This window comes from Muntiacus reevesi, chromosome 5, assembly GCF_963930625.1.
Source record: "Muntiacus reevesi chromosome 5, mMunRee1.1, whole genome shotgun sequence".
NCBI classification, from domain to species: domain Eukaryota; kingdom Metazoa; phylum Chordata; class Mammalia; order Artiodactyla; family Cervidae; genus Muntiacus; species Muntiacus reevesi.
Window position 1 is genome coordinate 111,037,354 of NC_089253.1, and position 27,781 is coordinate 111,065,134.

The following is a 27,781-nucleotide window of genomic DNA, read 5'->3' on the forward strand; positions in this document are numbered from 1 at the left end:
AGCTAATGGCTTCCCTGAACTCACATGCAGTGCGGTGTGTGACTACAGCAATTCCATCCCTGAATCTCACCCAGCCTTGTGACTGGCTTTGGTCAGTTGCTCCAGTTCTGAGCTTTTTGCTTCTTCTCTCTCTCTCCTTTTCTCCTCCTGGCTTCTGCAACAGGAGTGAGCCTGCACCAGCTTGCTGAAAGATGGGAGACCACATGGAGAGGAGCCCAGCTGCCCAGCAATGGACAGGCCACACCAGCGGACAGCCAGCCACCTCCCACACCTGTTGGGGAAGTCAACCAAGATGATATGAGCTGTCTCCCTGGTGCTTGACCCGTAACCTTCTGAGCAGTAATAAATGCTTCCTATTTTAACCACTGACTTTTGGAGTGATTTCAGTTTTGTAGTGATTGCTAAATGATACTCCTGGGTCAACGAGTTACTAGCAGTATAACCTTCAGAAGTTGCTTCACTCCTTTGAGCCTCATTTTACTCAATGTGGACGATAGCCTTTCAATGTGGGGGCTGTTGTTGTCATTTTACAAACAAATTCTTTTCAAGGTTAAGTGGTTAGCCCCAGTTCAGACAATAAGTTGACACCCATACAATTTTCTCACAAAGGATCTCAGACCAAACCAAGTTCCAAGCCTATAGGTAAACTTGGTGAAGAATTCTGAATCATGTGACCTGAAAGGTGGAAAGGCTCATTAATATTAAGTATTTCCTTAAGCTGAATAATTGAAAATGTCGGTGGGGAAAAGATAACAGACAAACCGAATGTAATGCTGGCAGGGACTGATTGTTTTATCACTCTATTCCCAGGGTCTGGCAGAGTCTGGTACGTTAGTAGATGTTGATAAGTATTTTGTGAAAAAAAAAAAATCCATGAATGAATCTGGATGTTACAGGAAAAACATAATTTATCCTTAACTCTGGATAAAAATTTAAAGTTCAAAACTTGAAGCCTCCAACAGACAGAAATGAAGATGCCTTCATTTTCCCCTCACAAGCTCCCTTTCAAACCAGTGTAGAGAGAGAACTGTCCTCCACGGGACTCAGGCAGCAGCCCAGAACAGGGTCGGGTAGGGAGCAGGGTGTTGAAGGCCTTAGCTTCAAAATCACCTTAATGTCTTGTAGACATTCTCTGAAACGTAAGCCCCACCTGGTTCCTCCCCCAACAATTCCACTTGGAATTGCTAATGCAAAGCAAACACTTCCCAGTACAAATGCATACCCCTCTGTGTAGGGACCAGACAGGTAAGGCAGGAAAGGATCTTGATAAAAAATTTCTTCAGAATATCTGGAGACAGCTGGATTTTTTTAGGGTTTCATTTGTTTATGTTTTAACTAAGAGGTCTGAACTGCTGTTACAAGTAACCACAAATTTAGTGGTCAAGAACAACACACATTTAATATCTTACAGTTGTGGAGGTTAGAACTATAACACAGGTCTCAACGAGCTAGTATGAGTGAGCAGGCAGGCATGCATTCCTTTCTTGAGGTTCTATGGGAAAATCCATCTCTCTGCCTTTTCCAGTTTCTTGAGGTCGACTCATTCCTTAGATTGCTCCCCTCTCCCATCAAGTAAGTCATGATTAAATCAATAAAGCCCATGATTTCCTTCCATTGTCACAGCTCTGACTATAACTCCTTCTGACCACAGCTCCCTCTAATGGTTCTGGCTGCTGGATTTTGGATTTTAGCTCATGAAGAAATCAAAAAGGCAAGAATCAAAGGGTGAACTTAATAGGTTCAACAATCAAACCTGCCCTTTCTTGAGCAGAGTCCTCAGTTGCCACTTCTTCTGCCAGAACCCTTCTCCCTCTTCTCACAGAACCACCCAACTGGACTGAATTTCCTAAAATCAGGGACCACATCTTCTTCCCTGCTCCTTATCCAACCTCAAGAGGAGGGCTTTCTAGAAGGAAAATGCTGCTAAAGCATTTGCTCATGCATCACAGACTCGGGTACCATTCAGGGTAAACTTCTTGACCTTTTTGCACTTCTTAAGGACCTCAGGAAAATCCAGTGGAGGCCACTGTCCGCAAAACTAATAGGTGGCTCATAGTAGCTTGATTTGGAGGCAATTTGGCTCTGACTTGCCCTCCCAGAGGGATGAGTGTACAAAAACCCATGATCAAGTCTCATCACGAAAACAGAACTATCTATGTAGACTGAGGGTGGGTAAACGTCCCAGAGTCACAGATTCTTAATACGTGCTAAGGGATCAGACTGTTATCGCCACTTGTCTCTTCGTCGGTTATTGGGGATATTTATTCAACATTTCTTGAGCACTTGCTATCTTCAGGGACCTATGCTCTGCTAAGGATACAAAGATTAAAGGCAGGGCCCCTGCCCCAAGGCACAGCTCAAGTAGACAACTGCAGCAGAGAGAGAGGATGACTATAAGGAGACAAGAACATTTGGTGGGAGAGTTCAGCAGCGCTTTACTGGGGGCAGGAGCTGGGTGGGGGCACTGGCCTGACTGTCCTCTCATGGGAAAAGTGGGAATTGGCTAGATGGGGAAGGGAGGGACGGATATTTCTTGACAATGGATATGGCAAAGGATGAGAGATGCTCAAGCTGGACTGGCTCCAGACTTGTGAGGAGAGAAGAGCTGTTAATTGACTCCTCCCGAGACTTCCATCACATTCATCCTGGCCACAGTGGATGAACATACAATCTAAGAAAAAGACATGCAAAAGCGGTTTCATGATCCCCCCTCACCTCCAATTTCAATCTGATTATTGGCCTGAAGTAGAAATTCTGGAGGAGCCACCAGAAGTTTGCTATGGAAGGAGGAGACGGAGCAGGGAAGCTTATGCCACACCAAGTGTCCCCATCACTGCTGGACACGATTTCTCCAACATGCCTCCTCTCTTGCCTGAAGCTGTTGGTGTAAAGTTATGTATGGATATGAGAGTTGGACTGTGAAGAAAGCTGAGCACCGAAGAATTGATGCTTTTGAACTGTGGTGTTGGAGAAGACTCTTGAGAGTCCATTGGACTGCAAGGAGATCCAACCAGTCCATCCTAAAGGAGATCAGTCCTGGGTGTTCACTGGAAGGACTGATGCTGAAGCTGAAACTCCAATACTTTGGCCACCTCATGCGAAGAGTTGACTCATTGGAAAAGATCCTGATGCTGGGAGGGTCTGGGGGCAGGAGGAGAAGGGGACGACAGAGGATGAGATGGCTGGATGGCATCACCGACTCAATGGAGTTGGTGATGGACAGGGAGGCCTGGCGTGCTGCGATTCATGGGGTCACAAAGAGTCGGACATGACTGAGCGACTGAACTGAACTGAGATCATAGAAAAGTCTTATGCCAAGTAAAGAAGCAAACACCCATTCTGAGCTCTCCCTGGCTGTGTCCACCCTGAGAATTTGAGTTTCATGATATGAGATAATGTCCATCGTATACACTTCTGTGTCTCTGCACCCACTAGAGCACCTGCACACAACAGATGCACAGTCATTGTTTTTCAGATGAATGAATTTATGGATGAATGAGCAACTGTGGATACTGGTGAGTAAATATTGCTTTGTTTATAATTACAGAAAGAATGGATATATTGCTCATCATTGCCCACTGAAAACAAATTTGTTTGAACAGCAATTCAATTACATCAAGAGTAATTGCCCATTGCTGTATTATAGACCTAATCCGATTCCCAAAGAAATTAGCATATGCATTTTAAAAGCATGATTACAACTGACATTAAATGACTTCCCTGTGGATTCCTTCCTGATGGCAGAAAAGTAAAATTCCATACTACACTGACTCACTTTTCTATCTCTGAGGAGTTCCTCCCAGCTCAAGTATGACATTTGCTTAAAAGATGAAAACAGCCCCATTCCAAATAAATATGATGTCTGGACACTTTTTCAAGGACAAACATTTTATTGCAATATAGGCACTTGGCAGGGTAAATAAGTGATTACAAAGTGGTTTAAGTTTATTTGCTTTATATAGTGACCAGAAAAACCAATCCACAGTGTAGATTTCCTTATTGAGGTTGCAGACTTCAGAAGCGAATTGTAAAACCCACTTGTTTACGGTAAAGAAGGTACATGTAACCGACTTTTTCAGCAAGTGAAGCTGTATTATTTAGTCAGTGATGTCTTTCTCTTCCCCAAATTAAACTTGCTAGGTTAGCATACATCATTTAGCACTTTTTATAAAGAAATCTGAGAGAATCGTGGAACCCTTTGAAATCACTAGCTCTAATCTGAAGGTTATGAAACCAGAGTTGAGAATCTCTGTAGTAAAATGCAGAAGATGGAGCATGAAGACCCATAATTCTTCATACTCGGTCTCTTTCTAAAACTTTTGAACAATCTGGAATCTTTTCCTTGTTGTCTCCAAAATGCATTTGTTTTTGAAATAAGTTTACTCTGAATAATGCAAGACACTACTGACTCTGCTCTAAGCTGCAAAGGAAAAACTGACAAGTGAATTCTTTTTTAAGGAAAATACTCCTCCTCTGTGAAAGATCAATAAAACAAAACTAGTCATGGAACATTTGCCAAAAACCATGTCTTGAGGTTTTATGCATTTCAAAGAAATTTGTCCATAGGAGAGAGCCCCTGAGCAGCCATCAGAGGCTTTTCCTGCTGCTTACTTAAATCACAATAACCTTGCTCCAACCTGGAAACCACTGAAGCAATCTAGACAAGTCTGTATCAAAAGCAAGAGAAACTCCCAGTAATAGGAAACTATTCCACTCAACATGTAAAACAAATAAGGAAATTTTAATGCACTTTAATTTCCTGTTCCATCTTCAAATGGAACACTCACCTGCCTTAATCTAGTGGACGTGTCTCTTGTGAAATATGTACAGAAAAACTCTCTGCCTTCTCAGCTCCGTCCTTCCTCTTAATGTCTGGTCCCCTCTACCTGCGGATGGGTAGACACTGCCGTTCATCCATCCAACGAAGTGACAGTTGCTCTCATTTAGGGTTGGAAAAATCTCTCAGCTTTCCAAGCGGGGCCAGGAGCCCTGAGGTGAGCAAAAGGGAGGAAGCTAGAAGCTTCTATGTGGGCTCAGCCTGCACCAGGACCTCCTTGCTTGCTGATCACCATTCTGCCGGAGAGAAGGGCAGTCCTTGGGGAGGCTGGGCTCTGCTCCTTTGGCTCTCGGTCTCACTGGGCAGCGCATCAGACCATCTGGCCAGTTGCCTTTTGGACTTTGGACTTGATTTAAGGGAAGACTCCCAAGGGCAAAAAGCCCAAGTAAAATATATCTCCTTGCCTGACAGCAAGCCCCAAATAGCCCCAGCACAGCGGTGTGGTGGGTGATCAGTTCTCACATTTCCTGAGGAGCCCGACACAAGCAGTTCCTTGTTAGGCACTAGGGATATTTAAGTGACTTGAGAAGCCAAGGAGCCCATTACTCAAGTCTGCATGTGAGGATATACCAGGATGACTAAACCCCAGCGTCTGTCCTTGAAGGAAGGAGCCCCTGGAAGAGACAGGAAGTAAACATAATTGCAATATTTTGTGCCAAATGCAAGGATGTGAGTGAACACGGGCGTGATAAGGACCAGGGAGGGGAGTGACCTCTGCCTTCCACCTATAACGAGAGGATCTAAACATGCTAAGTGTTTAGATCTCCAGGCAAGAATACTGGAGTGGGTAGCTATTCTTTTGGCCAGGGGATCTTCCTGACTCAGGGATTGAACCCAGGTCTCCTGCATTGCAGGCAGATTCTTTACTGTCTGAGCCAAGGGTGAAACAATTCAATATGAGAGTATACTGATTATTTTTCATCCCCTATGACCCAGAAATCCAAGCAATTCTTCATAGGGATATGGAGAGAGAGATATTTTAATTCCTGGTTAAATGGTCAAACTATGGACAAATTCTTAAAAAAAAAAACAAAAAACTGATATTAACTACTTGCTGATGATTATCAAAAACAAGCTCTGAGGACAATATGTTGTGATCTAATACTAAAATTTGTAGAAGGAAATTTCAAGGTGTAGACCTGGGACTAAAGCTTTTAGAAAATCATCTGGTATTTTTCTGAAGGACAAGAGAATACATCTTTTTGATCTTTGGCAAGAAAGTTCGTTCCACCTGTAACACTCACAGGTAAAGGTCATGATCCATTTAGAAAATGTATTTCCATCTATTTCCATTAAAGCAAGTTCTGGGAGAAAGGAACAGAGCCACTTTCACCACAGTATGAGTGCCTGGGACATAACGAGACTCAATTTGCTGAACAACTGAGCAAATAATTTCCATTGTTGGCAACATCTTTGGAACTTAATGATCTATAATTTGGTTTCTCTCTTTCTTCCTTTCTGTCTCCCTTTTACTTTCCTCTTTCCTTTCTTCTTTTATTCATTTATTCACTTTATTCCCTCTTGGAAATAAACCAGGACTGTTTCAATGGAAAGAAAGAAAGTTGCCATGTTTTGAAAATCAGTATATATATTTTTTCTTTCAGACTAAATTCCTTTGGGTCCTTTCATTTATGCTAGACAAGCACTTAATCTTTTTTTTTTCTTTTGTTCTTTTTTGTTACTATGCCTAACACAGCATGTGTTGTAGAATAGCTGTTCAAATAATGTTTAATTGGTTGGTTTTATGCTTGATAATTTAGCTAAGCTCTTTCTCTACACAGTCTAAGGCTAATTTGGAATGCTTTCAGCCTTAAACATGCCAAAGAAATTTCCTTGCCTCATCTCATGTTCTCCAAAAAGTGATTCATTAATAAGAATTAACAAGATTAATTAGTAGGAAATTGATAGCGGCATTGGTAAGAGGCCCAGCCAGCCCCCCAGACCACAGTCTTGCTCTGTTTCTGCTCAGCCTTCCTGGGATGTCTCAGGCTGATCGCTCAGGCTCTGCGGGCCGCACACAGCAGGCGGGAGGCGCCGGCACGCACCGTCTCCCTTTCCTGCAGCCTGGCTTTGGACGAACGGTGAGGCTGGATTGACAGGATCTACCTTTGCATTCTCACAGAACATGAAGAAGCCTTAAAGTGCATTAGAAGAGAAAGTGCAGGGTGCCCTGCTGTCTCCTCCTTCCCCGCAGCCCCATCCCGCCCTGGGCCCCTCAGCTGCCTCTCATCCCCCACACACTCCATTACCTTTGTAATTCCTATTCAAATGCTAAAGCCATAATTCATGGGAGGACACTTCCATCCACAGAGGTCTGCCTCAGTGCTCCTGCCCCGTGCACAATTCCCTCTGGCTTCATTGTACAAATTAAAGAAGTACTTCATGCCTTTTTTGGGTTTTTTTTGGTAACAAATTGCAGGCACCCCCCCCTCCCCCTTTTGGTTGAGTTTGTTCCAAGAAAGACTTTGGCCACGTTGTCCCTTTCACTCCTCTGAAGGGGGCTCTGGGGGGTCTTCTCTCTGTGTATCTAGGGTATCGGGGTTCACGTCGTTCCCCGCCACCCACTGACACTCGGGAACGGGGTCGGCCTTCCTCTCCTGGGCATCCTCGCTAGTGGCAGGCTGGGCTGTGCTGCAGCTCCCGCCCACCGCCTCTTCTTCCATAGAAATCTGGCTCTCCCTGGGGCTGACGGGGTCAGAACGGACCATGCAAGCTTCTAGGGGCACAGCCTCAGCCTCCACAGAGCACAGGGGCTCTCCTCCTTCGAGGGCGCCCAGTCCGGAAGCACCCCCTGTGAGCTTGCTCTCAGCGGACTCTCCTGCCTCTCCTGGCTCTTCTGTGGGGCCTGGGCCCAAAGCCCCCTCGCTGAGCCCCCCGCTGGCTGGCTGAATGTCTGGAAATTCTCCCAGCTCCACCCCGCTGGCCTCGGCCTTGGGAGCTGGACCATGGGCCTCCCCCTCACTGACTTCACTTTCTTCACAGTTGTCCTGACCCGAGGCAGACGCTTGACTGGCCTCTGTGTCGATTTGGGTTGCTTCCTCTTCTTTTTCAATATCTTGGGGAACAAGGGTCTCCTCATGTGTATCTTTCTCAACCTCGAGCACAGCGGACTCCTCTGGCACTTCGACGGTCACCGTCAGCAAATTTCTGAGCTCCTTCAAGGAGCCTGCGGCAGAGGTGGGTTCTGCGTCTTCCTGGGTGGGTTCTCGGTCCTCAGGAGTCTCCTCCAACTCCAGCTGTGACAAGTGTGTGCCCAGGGCGCCCGCTGGCACCTCTGTAGCCACCAGATTCACAACCGGGCCATCTATACTTGAATCGATGACCTGCCTGTCCCCATCTGGGGGAGGGCTGGACACAGGGAGGGAGAGGCCTTCTTCTCTGGCCAATGGACCAGGGGCCTCTGGCTGTTTCATCTCCCCTGCCTCCTGGAACACCTCATTATTCAGGATCTCACTCTCTGAAACTCCGGGCAGAACGGCCGAGGCTCTCCTGGCGGGGCTGGCCTGGTTTGACCCCACAGGAGTTTTTAGATCAGTGAGGCTGGACACGCTTTCACTGGGCAAGGCCATGTTGTCTTCAAACAAATTGTGTTTCTTCAGGATAGCAGCCTCCTTTATCACTGAGAGATACCAGAAAGCAAAACATAATGTTAAAACCTTGCCCTGGCTAAACTGGAATTTCTGATTTTATCCAGAAGCTAAACTCCCCTCTCAGCTTTTCTAACTGTCTGAATTTCCCAATTTCAAATTCCAGCTTACTTCTAACCCTCTTTCAGGAAGCCTTCCCTGATGACCAGAGCCTACAGACTCATTCCAAACCCTGAACCTCTGTAATGGTCACTCATTCATTCCTTCACTCACTCATTTATTCCAACAGCACACTTTTACTGGACGTCAACTACGGGACAGGCTCTAAGAATCCAAAGATGAATGAATAAAACATGGCCTTGGCTTTCAAGGAGGTCAAATCTACTAGCATCTTTGGTATCACCCTTGGAGGCCCCACCATTCTCATTAGCTGCTAGTATGTGTGGCTGCAATGCGTCTACTTCGACTGACACTCCTTTAGGGCAGGACGGGCCCTTATATTCCCTGCTTTCACACTCAGAACAGTCCTGAATGTGTAACGGGTCCTTAGTACTGAGCCTGCAGAGAGAGCCTTATGACCTGCAGTGTCCAAACTAAAGGCCTCTGTCCATCCGGCTCAGTCCTAGAGGCCCCAAGAGGAGTAAAATCAGTAACAGTCATTTCCTCCATATATGCTCTCCAAAATTTATTGTTTGTTGGTTTTTTTGATTATGCCCATTCAGGTCAGAGTGAGGTGATACCTCATTGTAGTTTTGATTTGCAGGCCTCTAATAATTAGCACAATTAACGTAACAATTGAGCATCTTATCTTGGGTTTGTTGGCCATCTGTACTACACGGCACAAGGAATTCTACCTATGGTGCTGTGGTGACCTGAACGGGAAGGAACTCTAAAAGGGAGGGAACATGTGTCAATGTACGGCTGATTCATTTTGCTGTACGGTAGGAACTAACACAACACTGAAAAGCAACCATCCTCCAATAAAAATTAATTTTAAAAAATAATGACAACCAGCAGCTGACATTTTTGGCAATCAGCCTCTACCTCTGGCTGTGTAGGTTGTAGAGTGCCCAGCAATTTCACACCCAAGGGGATACCATTCACATCACAGATCTGTGTATTCAGCAGAGTGACTTTCAGGCAGGCTGCAGTAGCATGTCCCACTCGAATCAAACCAGTATATCGTGACAATTTTTTGACAGACAGCAGTCCGCCGTCTGGAGGAAGAGTGCTTTTTTTCTAATTCGCCCAAAGGTGCTGTGGTGGACTGGCAGTGGCCTTGACTGAGCCCGTCTTCCTGTGCAGATACTGAGACAGCATCTTTGTATTCCTTCTCTCGTTGGATGAGCTCCTTTGACCTGGGGCTTGTGCTTGGCCAGCTTTCTTTGTGGAGACCAGATATGTTTCAAGCCTATAGTTTCAGAGACAGCCCTCTCCTGTGTATTTCTATCAAAGTTTTCCTATCTACACTCCTATCCTGAGCAGGGCCTGATTCCATGGTATACTGGGAGCCAGAGTCCCAGTGGGACTCGCCAAGGACGGAGTCACAGCCCAGCAAATTCTGTCTGGCCGAGGGGAGGCGAGGAATGCGCTGAGAAGGCAGAGCAGCTGGGAAGCTCCGCTGCGGAATCACCTGCTCCAGGCTGCGGAGGCGGTGTAAGCCTGTGGCCAAGAAGAGCTCTTTTTCCTTTGTTCTGTCTGGAACAGCCGGAGGAGGCCAGCTGTTCATGAGACACGCTAGGTTAATCTCTCTAACCTTAGTTTTCTCATCTGAAAAATGAAGCTTAAAATTCCCAGTTCACAGAGTTCTTATTTGGATTAAAAGTGAAATAATATCTAACGGGCCAGTGGAGTGTGAGCCAAATCGCGACCGCTCAGCGGAGGTCAGCGGCCCTTGCTTCTTCCGTCCCTTGTCCTCTCTCTCCCCAGCTCTAGGTTTGTTCACAAAACCTAGCTGGCCTTGGTCCCCATCAGGGGTATGCCCCTCTATCTAGAGCTTTCTCCAGCACCAGGGAAACCTTCCATACCTTTCAGACTTTCATCTAGGAGGATCTGATATAAAATCTCCTCATAGACATTTTCAACATGGATCATATTGGTGTGATCTGCAAAGATGTACTGCTCATATTTCTGAAGCTCCTGGAGAAGGAGAGATAAGAAGATAAAGGGGACAACACATGAGACACCAGTTTGCAGAGGAGCTCCGGAGAGGACAGCTGTCCCTCTTGTTCCCCCTTGGAGTGTGAAGCACTGGTCACCTGCTTCCTTTCCCCCAGACACCATGCCCTGGACTGGGTTCACGCTCTATGCCCTTTGAGGGGGCATGGAGACACCAGAGACCCGGATGATTTCAAGGCCTTGTGGGTGGGTCTGGACATTTCCTTCTTTTTCTTCTTTTTTAATGCCAACAGTACTTTACTAAGGTGTAAGATATACCGAGAAAAATGCACACGTTTTAAAAGTAGAGCTCAACGACTTTAAATATATAAATATACTCAGATAACCATAACCCAGATCAAGGCGAACATTTCCATCACCCCTATACCTTTTTCCAGTCTAGACTACTCACCAAGAGTTTAAGCTCTGATGTTGTGTCTATCACACGAGATTAGTTTTTCTTGTTATTTAACTTTATGTAAATGGAATCCTGTACTCTTCTTTTATGTTTGTTTTTGGAGATTCAACCATGTTGCTGCATGTATCAGTAGTTCATTCTTTTTTATTGATAAGTGGCACTCATTATATGGACAAGCTAAAACTGTTTATCTATATTCCTACTGACGGATATTGACTGTTATGAACATAATTGCTATTGATATTCTTGTGTATGATTTTGTGGATTTAGGGCTTACATATCTTGAGTGTATACCTAGAAGTGAGATTGCTGGGTTCTAGAGTAGATGTATGTTTAACTCTTAGGATGCATCCCATTTTCAGGTATGGAGAATCCCTAGTCACAGGCTCTTGGGAAACATTCTCCTCTTTCCCTCCAAGTGGCCCTGGAACTCCTTGATTCTAAGACAATCCAGGCATCACACAAAATCCTTTAACACTTCCTGCTTTCCAAGGGTCTCCACGTGGCTTGCCTGTTATCAGTACAAGGTCAAGGAAGGGATCAAAATGAGCCAAGTCATATCCTCATGATTAACTCCATAATCCTTGCACCTGATAGTGCAGGATGAGGGCTCCTGACACCTGGTTCTTAGAGAGCCAGGGTCTCAGCAGTGGGATGTGATGGCTTTTGCCTGGAGGGAGGAGATTTACAGCAGGCCATCAGAAGCCACCTCATTCAGACTCTCAGAGCCAGGACAGGGGGGTCTGTAGCCCAGGACTGGATCCCAGTGGGTAATAATGGGACCCCTCTCTACCCACGCTAGGGAAAGCCACAGGATGAAAGAGACATGAGCTTCCAGGACCCTGAGAGGGTCTGTGAGACAAGACTGACGCATAGATAAGTGCCACGTGGGCAGAGCACTGCTCAGGGACTGCACACCGCCCTGGACTGGCTGTGGGACCCTGGGCAAGCCAGCTCACAGCTCCGTGCCTCTCTCTTCCTCTGCAAAACGAGGTTTGTGTCTACACCACCGCTCATCTCCCCACGTGATCTTCCACTCCTTCAGTCAGTTCAGTTCAGTCTCTCAGTCGTGTCCAACTCTTTGCAACCCCATGAATCACAGCACGCCAGGCCTCCCTGTCCATCACCAACTCCCGGAGTTTACTCAAACTCATGTCCAAGAGTTGGTGATGCCATCCAGCCATCTCATCCTCTGTCGTTCCCTTCTCCTCCTGCCCCCAGTCCCTCCCAGCATCAGGGTCTTTTCCAATGAGTCAACTCTTCGCATGAGGTGGCCAAAGTACTGGAGTTTCAGCTTCAGCATCAGTCCTTCCAATGAACACCCAAGACTGATCTCCACTCCTTAGTCCCCTGTTACTCCTCCCTCAGGACTGGGCGAAAACATGGCTCTGGGAAGTCCTCTCCGGCCCCGTAGGCAGAGTTGGGCACCCTCTTCCGAACTCGGCCATCTCTCCTCCCACAAAGCTCCTGCCGTGCTCATCACAAAGCGCGCTCGGCGCCCGTGTCCCGTGTCTAGGCTGGGAAGCCCGGGACAAAACAGGGGCACTGGTTGGGCACGTGCCTGGATCATGCTCATGCATGTCTGCTGAATAAACAGCAGGCCTTTGAACTTTCAACCAGCTAAGTAATTGTGTGCAACAGAATCATTCCGAGGGGCACTTATACTCTTGTGATGTGCACAACTTTACAAAACGGGTTTTCTATATTGAATTGACTGAACTGTGACACATATTAATTCTCTGGATCTGTTAGCCTTTGAATTTTCAACCAGCTAAGTAATTGTGTGGAACAGAATCATTCCGAGGGGCACTTATCCTCTTGTGATGTGCACAACTTTACAAAACAGGTTTTCTATATTGAATTGACTGAAATGTGACACATATTAATTGCCTGGATCTGTTAAATTGGAATTGAAAAAAAAAAATCTCCCCAGGAAATTCTAATGTGCAGCCTGGGTTTAAGTACCACAGATCTTTGAACCAAGGAAAACACACTTTACTAAACTAAAAATCTTTGCCTGTAGCAGATGCTTCCCTAGTTCACCTACTCTGTAAATCCAGATGTTTTAAAATTTCTTGATACTGATACAATATTCCTCATTACTGAAAGTGCCAGGCCTCAATTTCTCTCCAAACTGGTCTCTCTTGATTAAAAATCACAAGCGCCTCTTAGAGATTTGGTATAACTCTGCGGATGGCTGGAGAGAGAGGAGAGGATGTGACTCCAAGGCCCCCACATTGCCTTTGGGAATGGAAAAGAAAAATACCCTACACAGAACGTCTGCATGCAGACATGTCCAAGGTGGACTGAGTATTCCTTTGAATGGCTAGACTTTTCCAGCCATAAGATGGAAAATGATATAGGCAAGAGACAATCATATACATTGATTCTTTACTGCCCTGACTTGATCAAACCTTTTCTATGAAAGAAATTTACCCTCAAAAATAAGTGCCAGGTACTTGGTATGTCTCTGGCTCTCTGAAGAAAAAAAGCATGTACATAATATAAAAAGGATCAAGGAAATTTCTGCAGTAAAATAACTCATGCAATGGACTTTAATGTTCCAATGTTTGGAGACTCTCTAAGCTGCAAAAAGCCCTTTTTAAATTCTAAAAAGCTCTTTATCGTTTGTGCCAAGAGGGAGCCAGCCTTGCAAACGTTCCAGCTTGTAGATCATGTCATGAAGCAGCAGAAAAAGGAGCAGTAAATACCATTTATTGAGTGCACCCCATGTTATCGACGAATGTGAGCTGAGTTCAAACTCTGGTGGACTCCAGCTCTGTGACCTTGGTCCCATTACTTAACCCCAACCCCCGCCACCCCCAGGTTTCCTCATTTGTGCAATGAGGACGTAAACAGTACCTCCTCACAGGGTTGTCACGAGGATCAACAAGACAGTCCATACAGAGTGCTGAGCATGTGGCAGGCACTCAGCAAACGTTCACCATGTCAGCCTGGTCTTCTCAGTCTTAAGAAGGATACTGCAGAGCATTACCTCCATTTTCTAGATGAAATTTAGGCCAAGAGAGAGGAAGAGGGTCTTGCCCAAGGCCCCAGAGCTGATATGTGGAGGAGCTGGGACTTGAACCCAGGTCTTGACCTGGCCTCCTTAGTTGGTTCACCTATGACCCTGCTCTGCAGACCTAGTCATATCTTCACAAGCATGGCTGTCACTGGTTGGCTAGTGTTCATAGAAGTTTTAGATGGTTTTAGTTTCATTGATTTCAGTAAGCAAATATTACTGAAGTTATAAATATCCTTCTGAAATTGTGTGACTTAAGGTCTTTTCCGGGATGAAATGGTCAAGTTTCAGAGGCTCTGTTGGGCCTATGGTGGGTGGGTGGGTGGGGGGAGGTCACACCATAATGAGAAACACGCCTTAGGCACTCTATTACAACCCTTAACTTGGTTCAAACTCAGATCATTACCTTTCGAGATTCTGTCTTATCTAAGGGTTGGCAAATCCAGACAGCTGCTTGTCTTTGTAAATAAAGTTTAATTGGAACACAGACTGCACATTCATTTATGGGTTATCTATGGCTGCATTTGTGCTATCACGGCAGAACTGTGTGATTGCAACAGAAGTAGTATGGCCATGAAGCCTAAAATATTTGCCATCTGATCACTTAGAGGAAAAGTGTGTCGACCCCTCCCTGGTCATCTACTGCTTGTAAGTGCATCATGACCAAAAAAATTTACTTGAACTTCACAGGCAACAAAAGCAGATTCTGGAGTAACCCATCCCTTACTGGTTTGCACACGGATGCCAGAGCCTTCTGCAGGGTGGGAAGTGTGATTTGAACCAGCGCCTCTTGAAATATCCTCTTCCGGATGGTGCTACTGTCGTAATCATATTGCTGTCGGTACAGAGACAGAAACATATGCTAAATACAACATCACAACCTGTTAACTTCTGCGTAAACAAAAAACTCAGCAACTCACTTCGTCTCCCTCCCCAGCCCCGCCCTCCCGTCCTAATTTCTGAGGACCCAGGTGGTGGTCCAAGGTTTCAGAGACCTTTCTGTGCGGTTCTCTCACATTCCAGGTAGAGGTTATGATTGATCATGGCCCATCTCAGCCTCCCCTCTTACAGATACGAAAACGGAGGTAAGATCAAAGCAGAGCGTTATTATAAAGTTGAAGACAAAACGAGGGGATGGGTTAAAACTTCATCACCCCTGTCTTGGGTTGGTGCATGGGAGCCATGATCATCTCCTTCCTTCACTCTACATCCTGAAAGCAGGATTGGTAGGTTGTAGGGATTTCTGCCAAAGAAGAGAGTGTCTGGCTCACAGATACATTAGCACTGTGGTATGTTCAACAAAGAAGTTCAATATCTAGAATAGGAAAGAGGATGTCTCATTGACACATGGAACAGCCAAGTCTAGAGACCAGGGTTTGATTTTAAAAGGGGTTCATGGAGAGGGCACAGACAGACTGCAGCATAGTCACAGGGGTGTGTGCAGAACGGTCAGGAAAACAAAGAATGGTTACAGAGATTCATGCCAGAGATACCGTGGGGCAAAATCATAGCTCTCTTCAAACAACCAAAGACTACCATGTGGAAGACGGGCATGCGAAAAGAGGGTAGAACTAGAATTATCAGTGGGGAGAACTTTGACTTAGCATTGGGAAGCATGTTCTCGTAGTTTAAAGTGTCCAGAGAAGAGATGGACTGCCCTGAGAGGTAAAAACTGTGTTGCCTGGGAGGTGGCACTGACCTTGACACCATCTTTTCTTTCTCAATGGCAAGGTCATGATTTTGTGTGTTACCATGGCAATTACTGCTTTTAATCTCAATGATTTAGTTGCCAGAGTTTCCCACTGCCTGTGAGGTATTAAGGTCAGGTCTGAAATTCAGGGACCGCCTCCTAGGCTCTGTGAGACTTTGATCTTCCATTCCAGAGCTCTGCTTAGGGAAAGTGGGTCATAAAAAATTAGTGGACTAGGTTTAGGGATAGTTTTAGCTCAAAGCTCAAATAGCCTGTTAAACTTATGTAAGTCACGTTCTTGCGAGGATCAAATGAAACAGGATAAGTTTTTCTAAAAAGCTTAAAGATATGCCCTATGTATATGCAAGCTCCTATTACTACAACTATTTTGATAAACACTTATGCATGAAACACATTTAAAACAGTTTCACACAACAGCTGTCCTTTCCTTGAAGTAGCTCCTTTGCCATGAGGTTTTGAGTTTTCTAAAAACTGTTAATTTAATTGGGCTTTACTGTACTGCAAACTCTAAAGAGAGTGTGTCTTTCATATTTTCATATTCCATGCACTACCTCTCACAATTCTTTGCTTATAGTGGACAGTCAATATCAAGTCCAATTGCTACGTAAGTAAGCCTAAGACATGTCACTGGTGACCAATGATGCCAAGGACCTGTGGTCCCTAAAGTAGCCACTAGATGGCAGAATAGGCACGACAGTCGAAGGGGAACTGCCGCTAGATGATTGTCACTGGTTATCAGGAAGAAGAGGCCAGGCAATATTTTGAAAAGGGGAGGCGAGTCAAAGAGAGAACTTGATATTTTCCACTTAACAAAAGAAATGAGTCACGTTCTTGCTTCATGCTTCCCGCAAGTGAGAGAACAATTTTACCTTTAAGACTCGGAGCTTAACCTTCTCGATGGCGACTGTGGTTTTGGAGGCCTCTCCTTGGAGATGTGGAGAAAGCAACTGCTCAAAAGTGAACACTGCGTTCTCCATCAGCTAGAAACCAAAGCAGCACAGAAACACTGCAGTCAGAAGCTGGGATCGCCACCCTCAGGTCTAAGTCAGCTTGGAGAGAAAGGAGGGCGTGATGGTCACTACCCTGGGAATGACCCAGGGCGACAAGTCCTCATTCCACTGTGTGGTCTGTGAAATGCAGAAGCCCACAGCCACAGTGCGGTCAGTAGGGGGCTGGGAAACACACACACCTGTACCTGTATGTATACATGCATGTGCACATGTATGTATCTTTTCTTCTCATCTCTCCTTCCACCCCGCACTGGAAAACCCAAGACAATGGGATGGGGGATATCATCATTTCCTGTGGTCATTCCCATCCCCTGCAGCCAGGGTTTAATGAAATGAGGCGGGAGGCTTCTCCAATTATTTTTCGGCTCCTTAGCTCTGCACCTCTCCTTTCAGATGGATGTAAACCACCCCAGCACATCTCTCACTCCACTTTTCACCCCCCCACCCTACCTCTCTCCCTTTCTCTGCCAGGCTGGGAAAGGAGACAGGGTCCAGGCTCAGTGGAGCCCGTGACTGTCACACTCACGGGTTAGGAAATGGAAGTGGTTCAGGTTTCTTATTCTCTGCGCTATGCCTGTATCCATTTCACCTTAGAGCAGTGCTGTCAAAGGAACTTCAGTTAAGCCGCTGGCCAATTTTGCTCCTCATTCATCTTTAATCCTTCACAACTCAGAGGTTAGATAATAAATCAAATGTGCCACTTATTCCTGCCTATAACTTTTAAGGAAAAAAAAAAATCTCCTTTCTTCCCCAAGCCTATGATCTGAAAGTATCCAACACAATAGCTTTCCTCTGAGCACTTTCAACGGCATAGTGAATTTATCTAAGAATCTATCTCACTACCAGGTCCCTGCAGTGGGGTCTGGCACAATGTCCAGCCCGCAGGAAGCTCCCCGGGAATACTTGCGAAGTAGAATTATGCTCTTAACGGCTTCAGTGATCACACCCTTCCTTCATTTAGAAAGCGTTAGAATATGGAACGAGTTTGTGCTATTCATCTCGGTTCCTGAAGAAAAAGTTCTTTATGGGAAGGAAAAAGGAATCTATGAAGTAGACTCAAGGAATCCAAATTTAAAACTGAGATTCATTGACTGATTTAATTAGATTAGGGAATTGATTCAAGCTAGTGGTTCTCCATTCTGGCTGCATATTAAATGCAGTAGGAATGGGAGTGGGAGAAGTTTTTTTAATTACAAAAAATATGTATCAAAATCACTGGGAGTGTGGCCCAGACATCAGTATTTCTTAAAAGCGACCCAGATGATTCCAACATAAAGCCAACATTAATAGCACTGACTTGACAAATCAAGTAATTATCAATTAATGCTACTCTATTTCCCTGAGACATTTCTTCTCTATGATGCTCATCAACATGGAAAAAATGAAGCCAGCTGGAACAGGACAAAACACGTCGTCACTCAACATGATGACTAAAGAAACGGGCCCCGTTTCCCCCAGCCACACCAGCACACCTGTCTCATTTGCCGCGCCCGTTTCTCTGCAGCCCCATCCTCTTCCACCACGGATGACCCCGCCGCCCCTACCTCTTGCATGTAGTTTTGCGTCCTCTGGACCACCAGATCGATGTGGGGGAACCTGAAGCGGCTCTTGAGATCCTGAAGGTGCTCCTGAAGCAGGTTGACTTTATTATAACAAGGCTCCATCTTCACGGAATCCAGTGGAAGATTCATAAGCTGGTCTAGATGCTGCATTTTGGTGGAGGGAAAAATAACACACCTTCAGACCTAGAACTACATTGCATCACTATTGTGTGTGTGTGTGAGCTCAGCCGCTCAGTCGTATCTGACTCCTAGCGACTCCATGGACTGGAGCTCACCAGGCTCCTTTGTCCATGGAATTTTCCAGGCAAGAATACTGGAGTGGGTTGCGATTTTCTACTCCAGGGGATCTTCTTGACTCAGGGATTGAACCTGCGTCTCTTGTGCCTCCCGCATTGGCGGGCAGATTCTTTACCACTGCACCACCTGGGAATCCCATTACATGACTATTGTGTAAAGTCTAAACAATCAAACATATGTTAGAGTGAATCACTTCTCAGATCCCTATATCTGTGATATCTTCATTGTCTTATTTCCCTCCTTTGATGGGTCCCTAGGACAGCTCTCTTGCTAGGACGGAGACAGGTAGAAGAACCAACCGGACAGTGGACACATCCAAGGAAGCATTCCACGGGACTCCAGTCTGGTCAAGCTCTTGACGGACTCCAGGTACCCACTTCCAGAACCCAAGAGTTCAGCAAGTCTCTTTGGCACATGGAACTGCTGCTGGGCTCACACGCCTCCAGAGCCTTGTTTCATGAGAGACATCCCTCTCGGAAAATCCCAGGGAAGTCAAGATGGCCCCTGGACTCCTGGACTCTAAGTGTAAAGCCAGGGTCCCGGAGCTCTCTGAGGCTTTTTCTGTGCCCAAGGGCTTCCCTCTGCTAGTAGATGGGGACTGTGGGGGAGGGAGTGGATAGGAAGAAGCGTGGTCTAGAAGAGGTATCCAGTTTTAAAAACTGGGGTTCCCCATCCTCTAGTCTGTACAGTGATAGCTCGATCAATGAGGCCATACAATTTCCGCAAGAGGACAGCAACAGACCTCATCTGCTAAAGACTTTAAGTATTACCACCACAGACTTACACTATGAGTGATTTCATCAACAGAGTGCATCCTATTTTCCAAGCCTATTTAGAAGTGATTTTAAAAACTGAATTTTGGAGTTCTAGAATAAACAAGAGGGTGGGTGGAGAAAGAGAAAACAGAATGAAGCGTGCTGAAAACACAGGCCTAGGGAGAACCAGGGAGTAACAGGGTAACTGTGAGCAAGACAGGATATACTTGCTGTCTGAGTTTCAGGTCACAGAAAAGAGATAAATCTAGATTTCTAGATTTCTCTAAAGAAAAATTTAACAAGGGCCCACTTTCATGGTGCTTGTAAGAGGAAAATATCACTCCCTTAAGAAATGAGTTCTAGAGAACTCCACTGAAGTAGAATTAATGACCAAAACCATGCTGTCAAACTTGTCCCTTGTCACGTAATTTGCAATGTGTCTATTTTTTAAAATAGCAATTAAACAGTCAGGAGAGGAAAAATCAGTTACCACTTTGCTCCTGTAAGACTGGCAAAAAGTTGAACAAGTGATTCCCTAAGGCTGGTGAGAAGAAAGTCCTTTGCCCGGTACAACTGGTGGAAATGTAAAATCTAAATCCTTTTTGGGGGATGTCAATGGAAACATCAGTTAACATGAGAAAAATTCCCACCTTTCAACCTAGCAGTCCTGTCCTAGGAATCAGATTCCATATATGTAAAAACTTCAAAGTACATGAATATATGTTACAAGGTTATTTATTGCAGCTTTTTCCTGGTGCTAGCAACATTTGGATGGTTGAATAAATCACGGTGTGTTGGTACATGAAATATTATGCAGCCGTTACAAAAAATGAACTAGAACATTAACTTAAAAACAGTTTCAGAGGTATTTTTGAATAAGAAAACAGAAAAGCAAAGCAATAGATATATAATATAATCCCATTTTTCTAAGAGCAAACAACCTAAAAAGACATATCCCACAAACATGTGTTTTATATGCTACATGAGCATGGAGAAAAGCACAGAACAGCATATGCTAAGTTGACACGAGTTGCTTGAGTGGGAGGAGGGGATGTGGAGGAAGGAGGGAAAGTTAAGTTTTAGAAAGGCTATCATGAGAAACCTCAAAATACTAACAAATGATCTTGTTTATATACAATTTTGTGTATGTATGCATAAAAAAGAAAGTTGGTTTTTTTTTTTTTTTTTTGGTTTTATCCACTGTCTTGACTTGTAGGGATGTTCGTCATGATGTATAACGTAAAATAAGTGTAAAATAAAGTGTAAGTGTAAAATATTTATTTAAATAAATATTTATTTTACATAAGTGTAAAATAAAGCTGTCCGGTTATGTCTGTCACTTTAGGATACAGCAAGTCCTCTGGAGGTCTTGTTGAACCAGACCGCTGCTGGGCCCTACCCCAGGGTTTCTGATCTGGTAGCTCATCGGTGCGGCCTGAGAATTTGCATATTTAGCAGTCATATGATGAGGATGATGATACTAGTCCCAGGAACATACTTTGAAAAACACAGGTTTTTGTCATGCTTTTGGAAGCAAATCAACCAAAACACAAAATATATATAAATGAGGATATATGCATATATATTTGTACAGGCGAGGACAAGGCATGTGAAAACACATACTAAGCTATTTATATTAGTTAATTCAAGGAGTTGGAAGTGGAGATACTTTAGGAGTTGGGGGTGGGCTAGAATTAGGTGGGTATGAGCAATGGTGATTAATTTTGCTTTTATGAAAGTATCTTTGTATACTGTTTAACTTGTATAAGCATGTTATTTTCGTAACATGAAAACCATTAATAAAGGAAATCAAGTAGATGAATGGAAGAATGAATAATGTGGATGAATGAATGCCAGAAAGACTAGATGAATAGATGGAAAGGCAGATGAATGGAAGGCAGGGCAGAAGAAAAGACTAGAGAAAGAGAGAGGGAAAAAAGAATGAATGAATGCAAACAAAGACCCACAAAAAGACAGAGCATTCCCACCCACTCCTTTGCTTCATACCCTACCTCCTTTAGCTGGGCACTGTCTTTGGTGGTCTGAAAGCTCTGGCTAAGTTCATCCACTTCTTTTTCAAAGAGTGAGCGCAGTTCACTGAATCCCGAGCTCACGGGTCCCATCAGCTCCTCCAGAATGGACCCCAGGAACGGCTGCACACTCTCTGCACAGCTTCTCTCTGCTGGCTGAGCCACCATTGCTGAGGGAGGAAATAGCCAGGAAACTGTGAGTGATGGCAAAGCTGGAATCAGAGGCACTGGAGGCAGGCCAGGCTGGACACTGCCCCACCGAGACATTTAACAGCCAACGCAGGCTCAAGCAGGCAACACAGATGAACAGTACGTTCTGTGCCAGCACTCACCAGAATGGAAAACCATCAAAGAGAATCTCTCCTTGAGAACTCGAACAAAGAGAAACCCCTCCCCAAGATTACCTCTGCCCTGGGATGAAATACATTTTTCTGCTTGGTCCTTATGAATAGACAATGCTTAATACAAAAAAATGAAAATGCTAATGACTCATCTATTTCCTATCAATCATCACCATTATAAATTCATAGTTTGTCTTCTAAAAACACATTTATTAAGTTTTTAATTCATTTTTCTAAGAGTTAATCAGTTGATCTAATTCAATTTTCCTCCCCTCTCCTCAAGGGCCTTTTAAAAATTTCAAGTATGGTTTCTTTTTAGGCAAAATGGAAACAAATTCCAATCGGTTTGCCACTCCGCCTCCCATCCCCACACCCAATTTTTAAAAACACGCTATTTTTTCCTGATAATCAAGGATGACAAACTTAGTGGCAAAAATATAAAGAGTACAGAAAATCATAAAAAGGGACTAAAAGGTTCAGGAGGGAGGGGACACATGCATGCCTATGGCTGCTTCATGTTGATGTATGGTGAAAGCCATCACAATATTGTAGTGTAATTATCTGCCAATTAAATTTAGAAAAGGACTTAAACAATGTAACCATACTCTTTCTTTCCAGAGGAAACACTGCTCTTTGATTTAGAAGAGGACCATGGTAAAGATTCTGATGCAGGATGTCTGGATAGGCCATGGAAATCTGTTTTTTTTTCAAGTGTTGAAGCGATTCTCATGATTTGCCTGGTGAGAAGCACTGAGGCAGTGAACTGGAAAAGACTTGAGCTAGCTCTGTGGATGAAAGGCTAGCTCTGTGGAGCTTGGTAAGTCACCGAGCATCCTCACAGGACCACAGAACTGAGAAGGGAAGTACAGATTCATCTTGATGTCCAGGTCCTCATCCTACAGATGGGGAAGGGGGCTGGGAGATGTCAGATGATTCGAGCAAGGTCACACCCTAACTTTCAGATCCAGATTTACAATTCAAATAGACTTCTTATATTTTATTGGCAAATAACTTGCTTATGGTGAGAAGAATGGCCACGTTCTCACTTTAATTTGCAGAAATCTTTCACAGGGTTACAAAGGATCAGATTGCCTCTTACTCTGAAAATCTGACATGACCAATACTATTGATATTATGTACTTATAAATATTTGAGAGAGAAAATATTAACCAGGTCATAGAATTACTAGGGGAAAAAACCTCTTTCTATTGTAAAATTCAATGAAACAATCTATGACGCCTAAAAATAACTAACTTACTTGATATCAAAATGCAAAATTGTTTGCCGGGAGGATAAATGAATTATTTATAAATTAACTCTGGGAGAATAACTATGTGAAAAGGGTCTAATGGAAATTTCAGAGCAATCAAGATCATGGCTAATATATAGCAAAGATTTAGTAGCTGGCTGGTATGCTCTGCTGGGTGGGGGCAGAGATGGGAGCAGGGAGGGCTTGTGGGCAGCCATGCGCCTCTCTGCCAGACCTCCCCTTGCCTATGTACCAGCCGTGGGTTCCAGCCCCCTCTCTGTGCCTTTATTCAGCATTCCTTCCACCTCTGCCTTCCTTCCTCCACTTCTGTTTGTAAACATCCTACTCCCCTCTTCAAGGCCAAGTTCAAATTTCACCCACTCGGAACAGCCTAATGCCCTGAACTACCACCCAGCTTCCTGAACTACGGTCTACTGGTGTTTCCCTAATGATCAAATACATTTTACATCCCACACAAGTGTGCTCTGCTATTTTTCAGGGATGCAGAGATGAATCATGTGTTGTGACACATTAATTCATGAGCCGTACATTAAATTCAGTTGAGCAGAGTGATGAAGAGAGAAAACCCTGGAGCTGTGGGCTGGGTTTGGTCTGACTGTTTCACAGTCTACCTTTGGAATCGCAGGCAAATTACTTCATCTCTACTTAAGTTTTCTTATCTTTAAAATGGGGCTCATAACAGTAATTACTCTGAGGGTTATGGTGTGGATGAAATGAGTTCGCTGTGTTCAAAATGCTCAGAACTGTGTGTGATCCTCTGGAAGTACTCAGAAACTGTCAGCTCCTACTGTATCTCTTAGTAATATCATCCTTTCCAATCGACTGACATTAAAACATTCCTTTCATTGTGAGGGGCCCACATGACTTTTTTTGAAGCTGAAATGGTTCCTGCCTGGGAATCATTGTGCCCTCTGTTCTTGCCTTTTTTGTGGCATTTGTCATATTTTTCCTTCTGTTTTGGTGTCTGTGACATGACTTTTATCCTCTCCTACTTCCCTTCTTCCTAGGCGCCTCATAGCCCTTGTATTCAGCAGGGGCAGGATAAATGCTTATTAAATGCTTCGGTATTTGTGCAGCAGAACTTAAGCCAAGAATCACATGGGAGGAAACGGAGAGACTGCTACTTTAACACTCCCGAAGTTTTTTTGAAATCCAAAGCCCTTTATCAATGCAGCCCGATGTGCACTTTCTTGTTTTAAAGGGGAAGAACAAGAGGCCTGGTGAAAATGTGTTTCTGATATTCCATTTTTAAAAGACCTGATCATGACTTCCTTTCAAGGCTTCCTTTAGGGAAACCAAAACCAGTCCAGGGAAGAATATTTTTCCATCTTATGTGAAGGGATTTAGGCAAGAGAGAAAGACAGACTCATTTAATTCAGGCCAAGAGAATGGCCGCCATTAGGCTCAGCTCAGCTCCAGTCAATAGGAATGTTATTTGGCTGTGGCAGTTTAGTGCTGGCCATTTTAAGTTGTATAAAGCATTTCAACCTACAGTCAACTCCAGAGCAGTCGTGCTAATAAAGGAATAAGAGACCTGGATAATAGGAACCAGAAAACAGTCTGAAGTTAATTTACATCTGGCTGGAGAAGGCATTGCATGAACAGATAAACAATAGATTCAGACGCACTCACCTTGGCTCTAGTTATGCCTCCTGCAACCTCCTCCCAGGAGGACTTGTTAGAAGAGCCCAGCGTGAGCTAGGCTGCAGTATGAACAGAATCTGAAGTGTAGAGGATAATCCTCCAAGCAGAAAATCCCATTAGGTTCCACATCTCTTGAACACAGGAACTGGATCTTCCCTGTTCGCTGCTAAAGCTGCATTGCCTTGCTCAGAAAGCACTTAGTGAATGTCTTTTGAATGAATGACTGAGTGAATAATTTGAAAACTGACTACCTAAGAAAATTGCTGATAAGCAATCACAGATAAGCCAGCATGCTTCCCTCTGAAATGATGTTCAGTGTGGTGTGCTTTGGGGTGTGCTTTGGGGTATGTAGGAGGCAGAACCGTAGAATTTTACTCTGTAGAATTTCTTAGAGGCCGTCTATAGCCTCCTGTGAGGAAAGAGGCAAGCTTTTCTCTGTCAAGGGCCAGGTCAGGAACATTTCAGCTTTGCCGCCCGTAAGATCTCAGTTCTAACAACTCAGCTACGCTCCTGCAGTGCCAAAGCAGCCACAGACAATACAGAAAGGAGTGGGCACAGCCATCTTCCAGTAAAATGTAACTTATAAAAATAGTGGCAGGCTGGAAGGGCCTCAGTATGCAGACCCTGATCTCATGGGCCCTTGAGATTTCAAGAGGAGGGCACCGAGGTACACAGAAGTTGAGCAACCTCCCTGATCCCACAGACCCAGCTAACGTTAGAGCTGGGGCCACAGATGGTTCCCGATTTAGGATGGTTCAACTTTCAAGCTTTCAAGTTTACAATGAGGTGAAGAAAGCATTACCCGTTCAGGAGAAGTGTTAATCGCTCAGTCAGTCGTATCTGACTCTTTGTAACCCCATGGACTGTAGCCCACCAGGCTCCTCTGTCCATGGGATTTCCCAGGCAAGAATACTGGAGTGGGTTGCCATTCCCCTCTCTAGGGGATCTTCCTTACCCAGGAATCAAACATGGGTCTCTTGCATGGCAGGCAGATTCTTTACTGTCTGGGCCACCAGGGAAACTATTTCAAATTTTGAATTCTGATCTTTTCTGGAGCAGGTGAGATGCAGTATGATGCTCTTTTTGTGATGCTGGGCAGGGTTAGTAGCCTCAGCTCCCATCAGGCACAGGATCACAGGCATAAACAACTAACACACTGACAGCCATTCTATACCCAGACAAACCTTTTTGTTTTCCCCCTTCAATACACTATTCAATAAATTACATAAGCTATTCAACACTTTATTATAAAATAGACCTTGAATTAGGTGATTTTTCCCACCTATATGCTGATATAAGTGTTCTGAGCATGTTTAAGGTAACTAGGTTAAGCTATGATATTGGGTAGGTCAAGTGCATTAAATGCATGCATTTCAATTATGATGAGTTTATTGGCTCGTAACCCCATGGTAAGTGGAGGAAGATCTGGAAGATCTAGATTTATTGACTCTAACCCAAAAGCTTTTTTTTCTTATTAAAGGAAAATCCATTATTCACTGATCTGGATATTCAGTGTGAGTCTGCATATACCAGACACAGTACTAAGCATCCTGAATACCTGAGTGAACCGGGGAGGCATGGCCCGACTCTTTAAGAGCTTACAGCAGGTGGAGGGCAGGGCAGAGCCACTACAATTTGGAGTAAGATCAGGACCCACAGGCACCACTACAGACAAGAGGCACCGTTTCCTCCAGCCTGTGTCGCTGAAGTCTCCATGGGGAGGTCCAGGCCCTCAACTGCACCACCACCATGCTCCTATTACAAGTGTTACCACTTGCTCCCAAAGTCCCTCACTTGAATTCTCCTCTGAAACTATGAACTCTCACCATGTAAAGGCTAAGCCACTTCAGTCGTGTCCAACTCTGTGCAACCCTACGGATTATAGCCCACCAGACTCCCCTATCCGTGGGGTTCTCCAGGCAAGAATACTACAGTGGGCTGCTGTGCCCTCCTCCAGGGGATCTTCTCAACTCAGGGATCAAACCCTTAAGTCTCTTAGGTCCCCTGCACTGGCAGAAGGGTTCTTCACCACTAGTGCCACCTGGGAAGTCTCACCATGTGGTAGAGCTTTAAATGCACAGCTTATCTAGCTCAAAGGAGCAGGCATTATCTCCACTGACCTTTGATCTTTCCAATTAAGAAGTTCTTTGAGTTCACAATCTGATCCATGTCTGAACGGATGGTTCCTTCCAGGCCCTTCGTCAGAGCCCTGCACTCCTCCTTCAAGGCACTTAATCCTTCTGAAACTTGATGCTGAACGAGGTGGTAGGCCTCTTCGAGGAGCTGCGAGGAGAACAACACACAGATTGGGGCTCTGTCACGCGTCAGGGCCTGACGGAGTCAAGCACAGGAGGGCGGGTTAATCACAGATGACCGCAACATAAGCAAAACTGTGTGCGCATTCTAATTTTTCTTTCAAAGTTTGAGTTTGTTTGGATTAGTCCTGATGTATATGAGACTGAGCAGACTGGGCAGTTCTCCACCCAGGGAAGGAATTACGTCTTAAAAAAAAAAAAAGAAAAGAAAAACAAGACCTTAAAAAGAGAAGGGAAGGGAATGTTCATTTTGAGCAGCAGATCTGGCAGAGCAGAATCATCGCTTACCCCGAACCAGGCCCTCTTTCTGTCGTTCTTCTTTCCCTTCATTTTAGGCAGGATGTCTGTCTGAAGGGTTGGCATGAGCTCCTCCATTACGAGGTTACTCAGGATCTGTCGAGAGGAAGACAGCCACTATATCTGTGTCTCTGTTTCTGCTTGCCAAGGCGGAAGGGAGGAGTGGGATGAATTGGGAGATTGGGACTGACATATATATACCACTACATAGAAAATAGATAACAGATTACTAATGAGAACCTACTGTAGAGCACGGGGAGCTCTACTCAATACTAACACATAAACCTGTAGGGGAAGGAAATCTAAAAAAGAGAAGATATATGTATAGATACAGCTGATTCACTTTGCTGTACAGCAGAAAATAACACAATGTTGTAAAGCAACTATACTCAAATTTAAAAAAATGCTTAAGTGGAAGAAAAAGGAGGAAGAAAGTCTCAGAGCTGGTTTAGCTGGTAACACCTAAATCTGCACATCAGGCCAACTGAAGGTGTCATAACTGGCCACCCCTGTCCTGAATATTCATTG

General features: G+C 44.6%; 1 protein-coding gene and 2 long non-coding RNA genes across 3 annotated transcripts in view; 1 reads left to right on the forward strand and 2 right to left on the reverse strand.

Annotated features, from left to right (window-relative positions):
* The window catches only part of LOC136169196 (uncharacterized), a 31,735-nt gene extending 31,366 nt beyond the window's left edge, over positions 1-369 (forward strand). The window contains exon 2 of the long non-coding RNA XR_010663397.1: positions 164-369. This is a non-coding gene — a long non-coding RNA (uncharacterized lncRNA). The remainder of the gene's footprint in view (positions 1-163) is intronic.
* LOC136168571 (uncharacterized) overlaps positions 1-27,781 on the reverse strand; it is a 332,652-nt gene that overhangs the window by 104,559 nt on the left and 200,312 nt on the right. The window lies entirely within an intron of this gene.
* The window catches only part of NIBAN1 (niban apoptosis regulator 1), a 169,794-nt gene continuing 145,883 nt past the window's right edge, over positions 3,871-27,781 (reverse strand). The window contains exons 7-14 of the mRNA XM_065936194.1: positions 27,245-27,349; positions 26,762-26,924; positions 21,369-21,556; positions 18,287-18,448; positions 16,602-16,712; positions 14,749-14,856; positions 10,452-10,563; positions 3,871-8,456 (exon numbers count right to left, since the gene is read on the reverse strand). Of these exons, the coding sequence (XP_065792266.1) occupies positions 7,321-8,456; positions 10,452-10,563; positions 14,749-14,856; positions 16,602-16,712; positions 18,287-18,448; positions 21,369-21,556; positions 26,762-26,924; positions 27,245-27,349 (2,085 nt within the window). The 3' untranslated portion in view covers positions 3,871-7,320. The remainder of the gene's footprint in view (positions 8,457-10,451; positions 10,564-14,748; positions 14,857-16,601; positions 16,713-18,286; positions 18,449-21,368; positions 21,557-26,761; positions 26,925-27,244; positions 27,350-27,781) is intronic.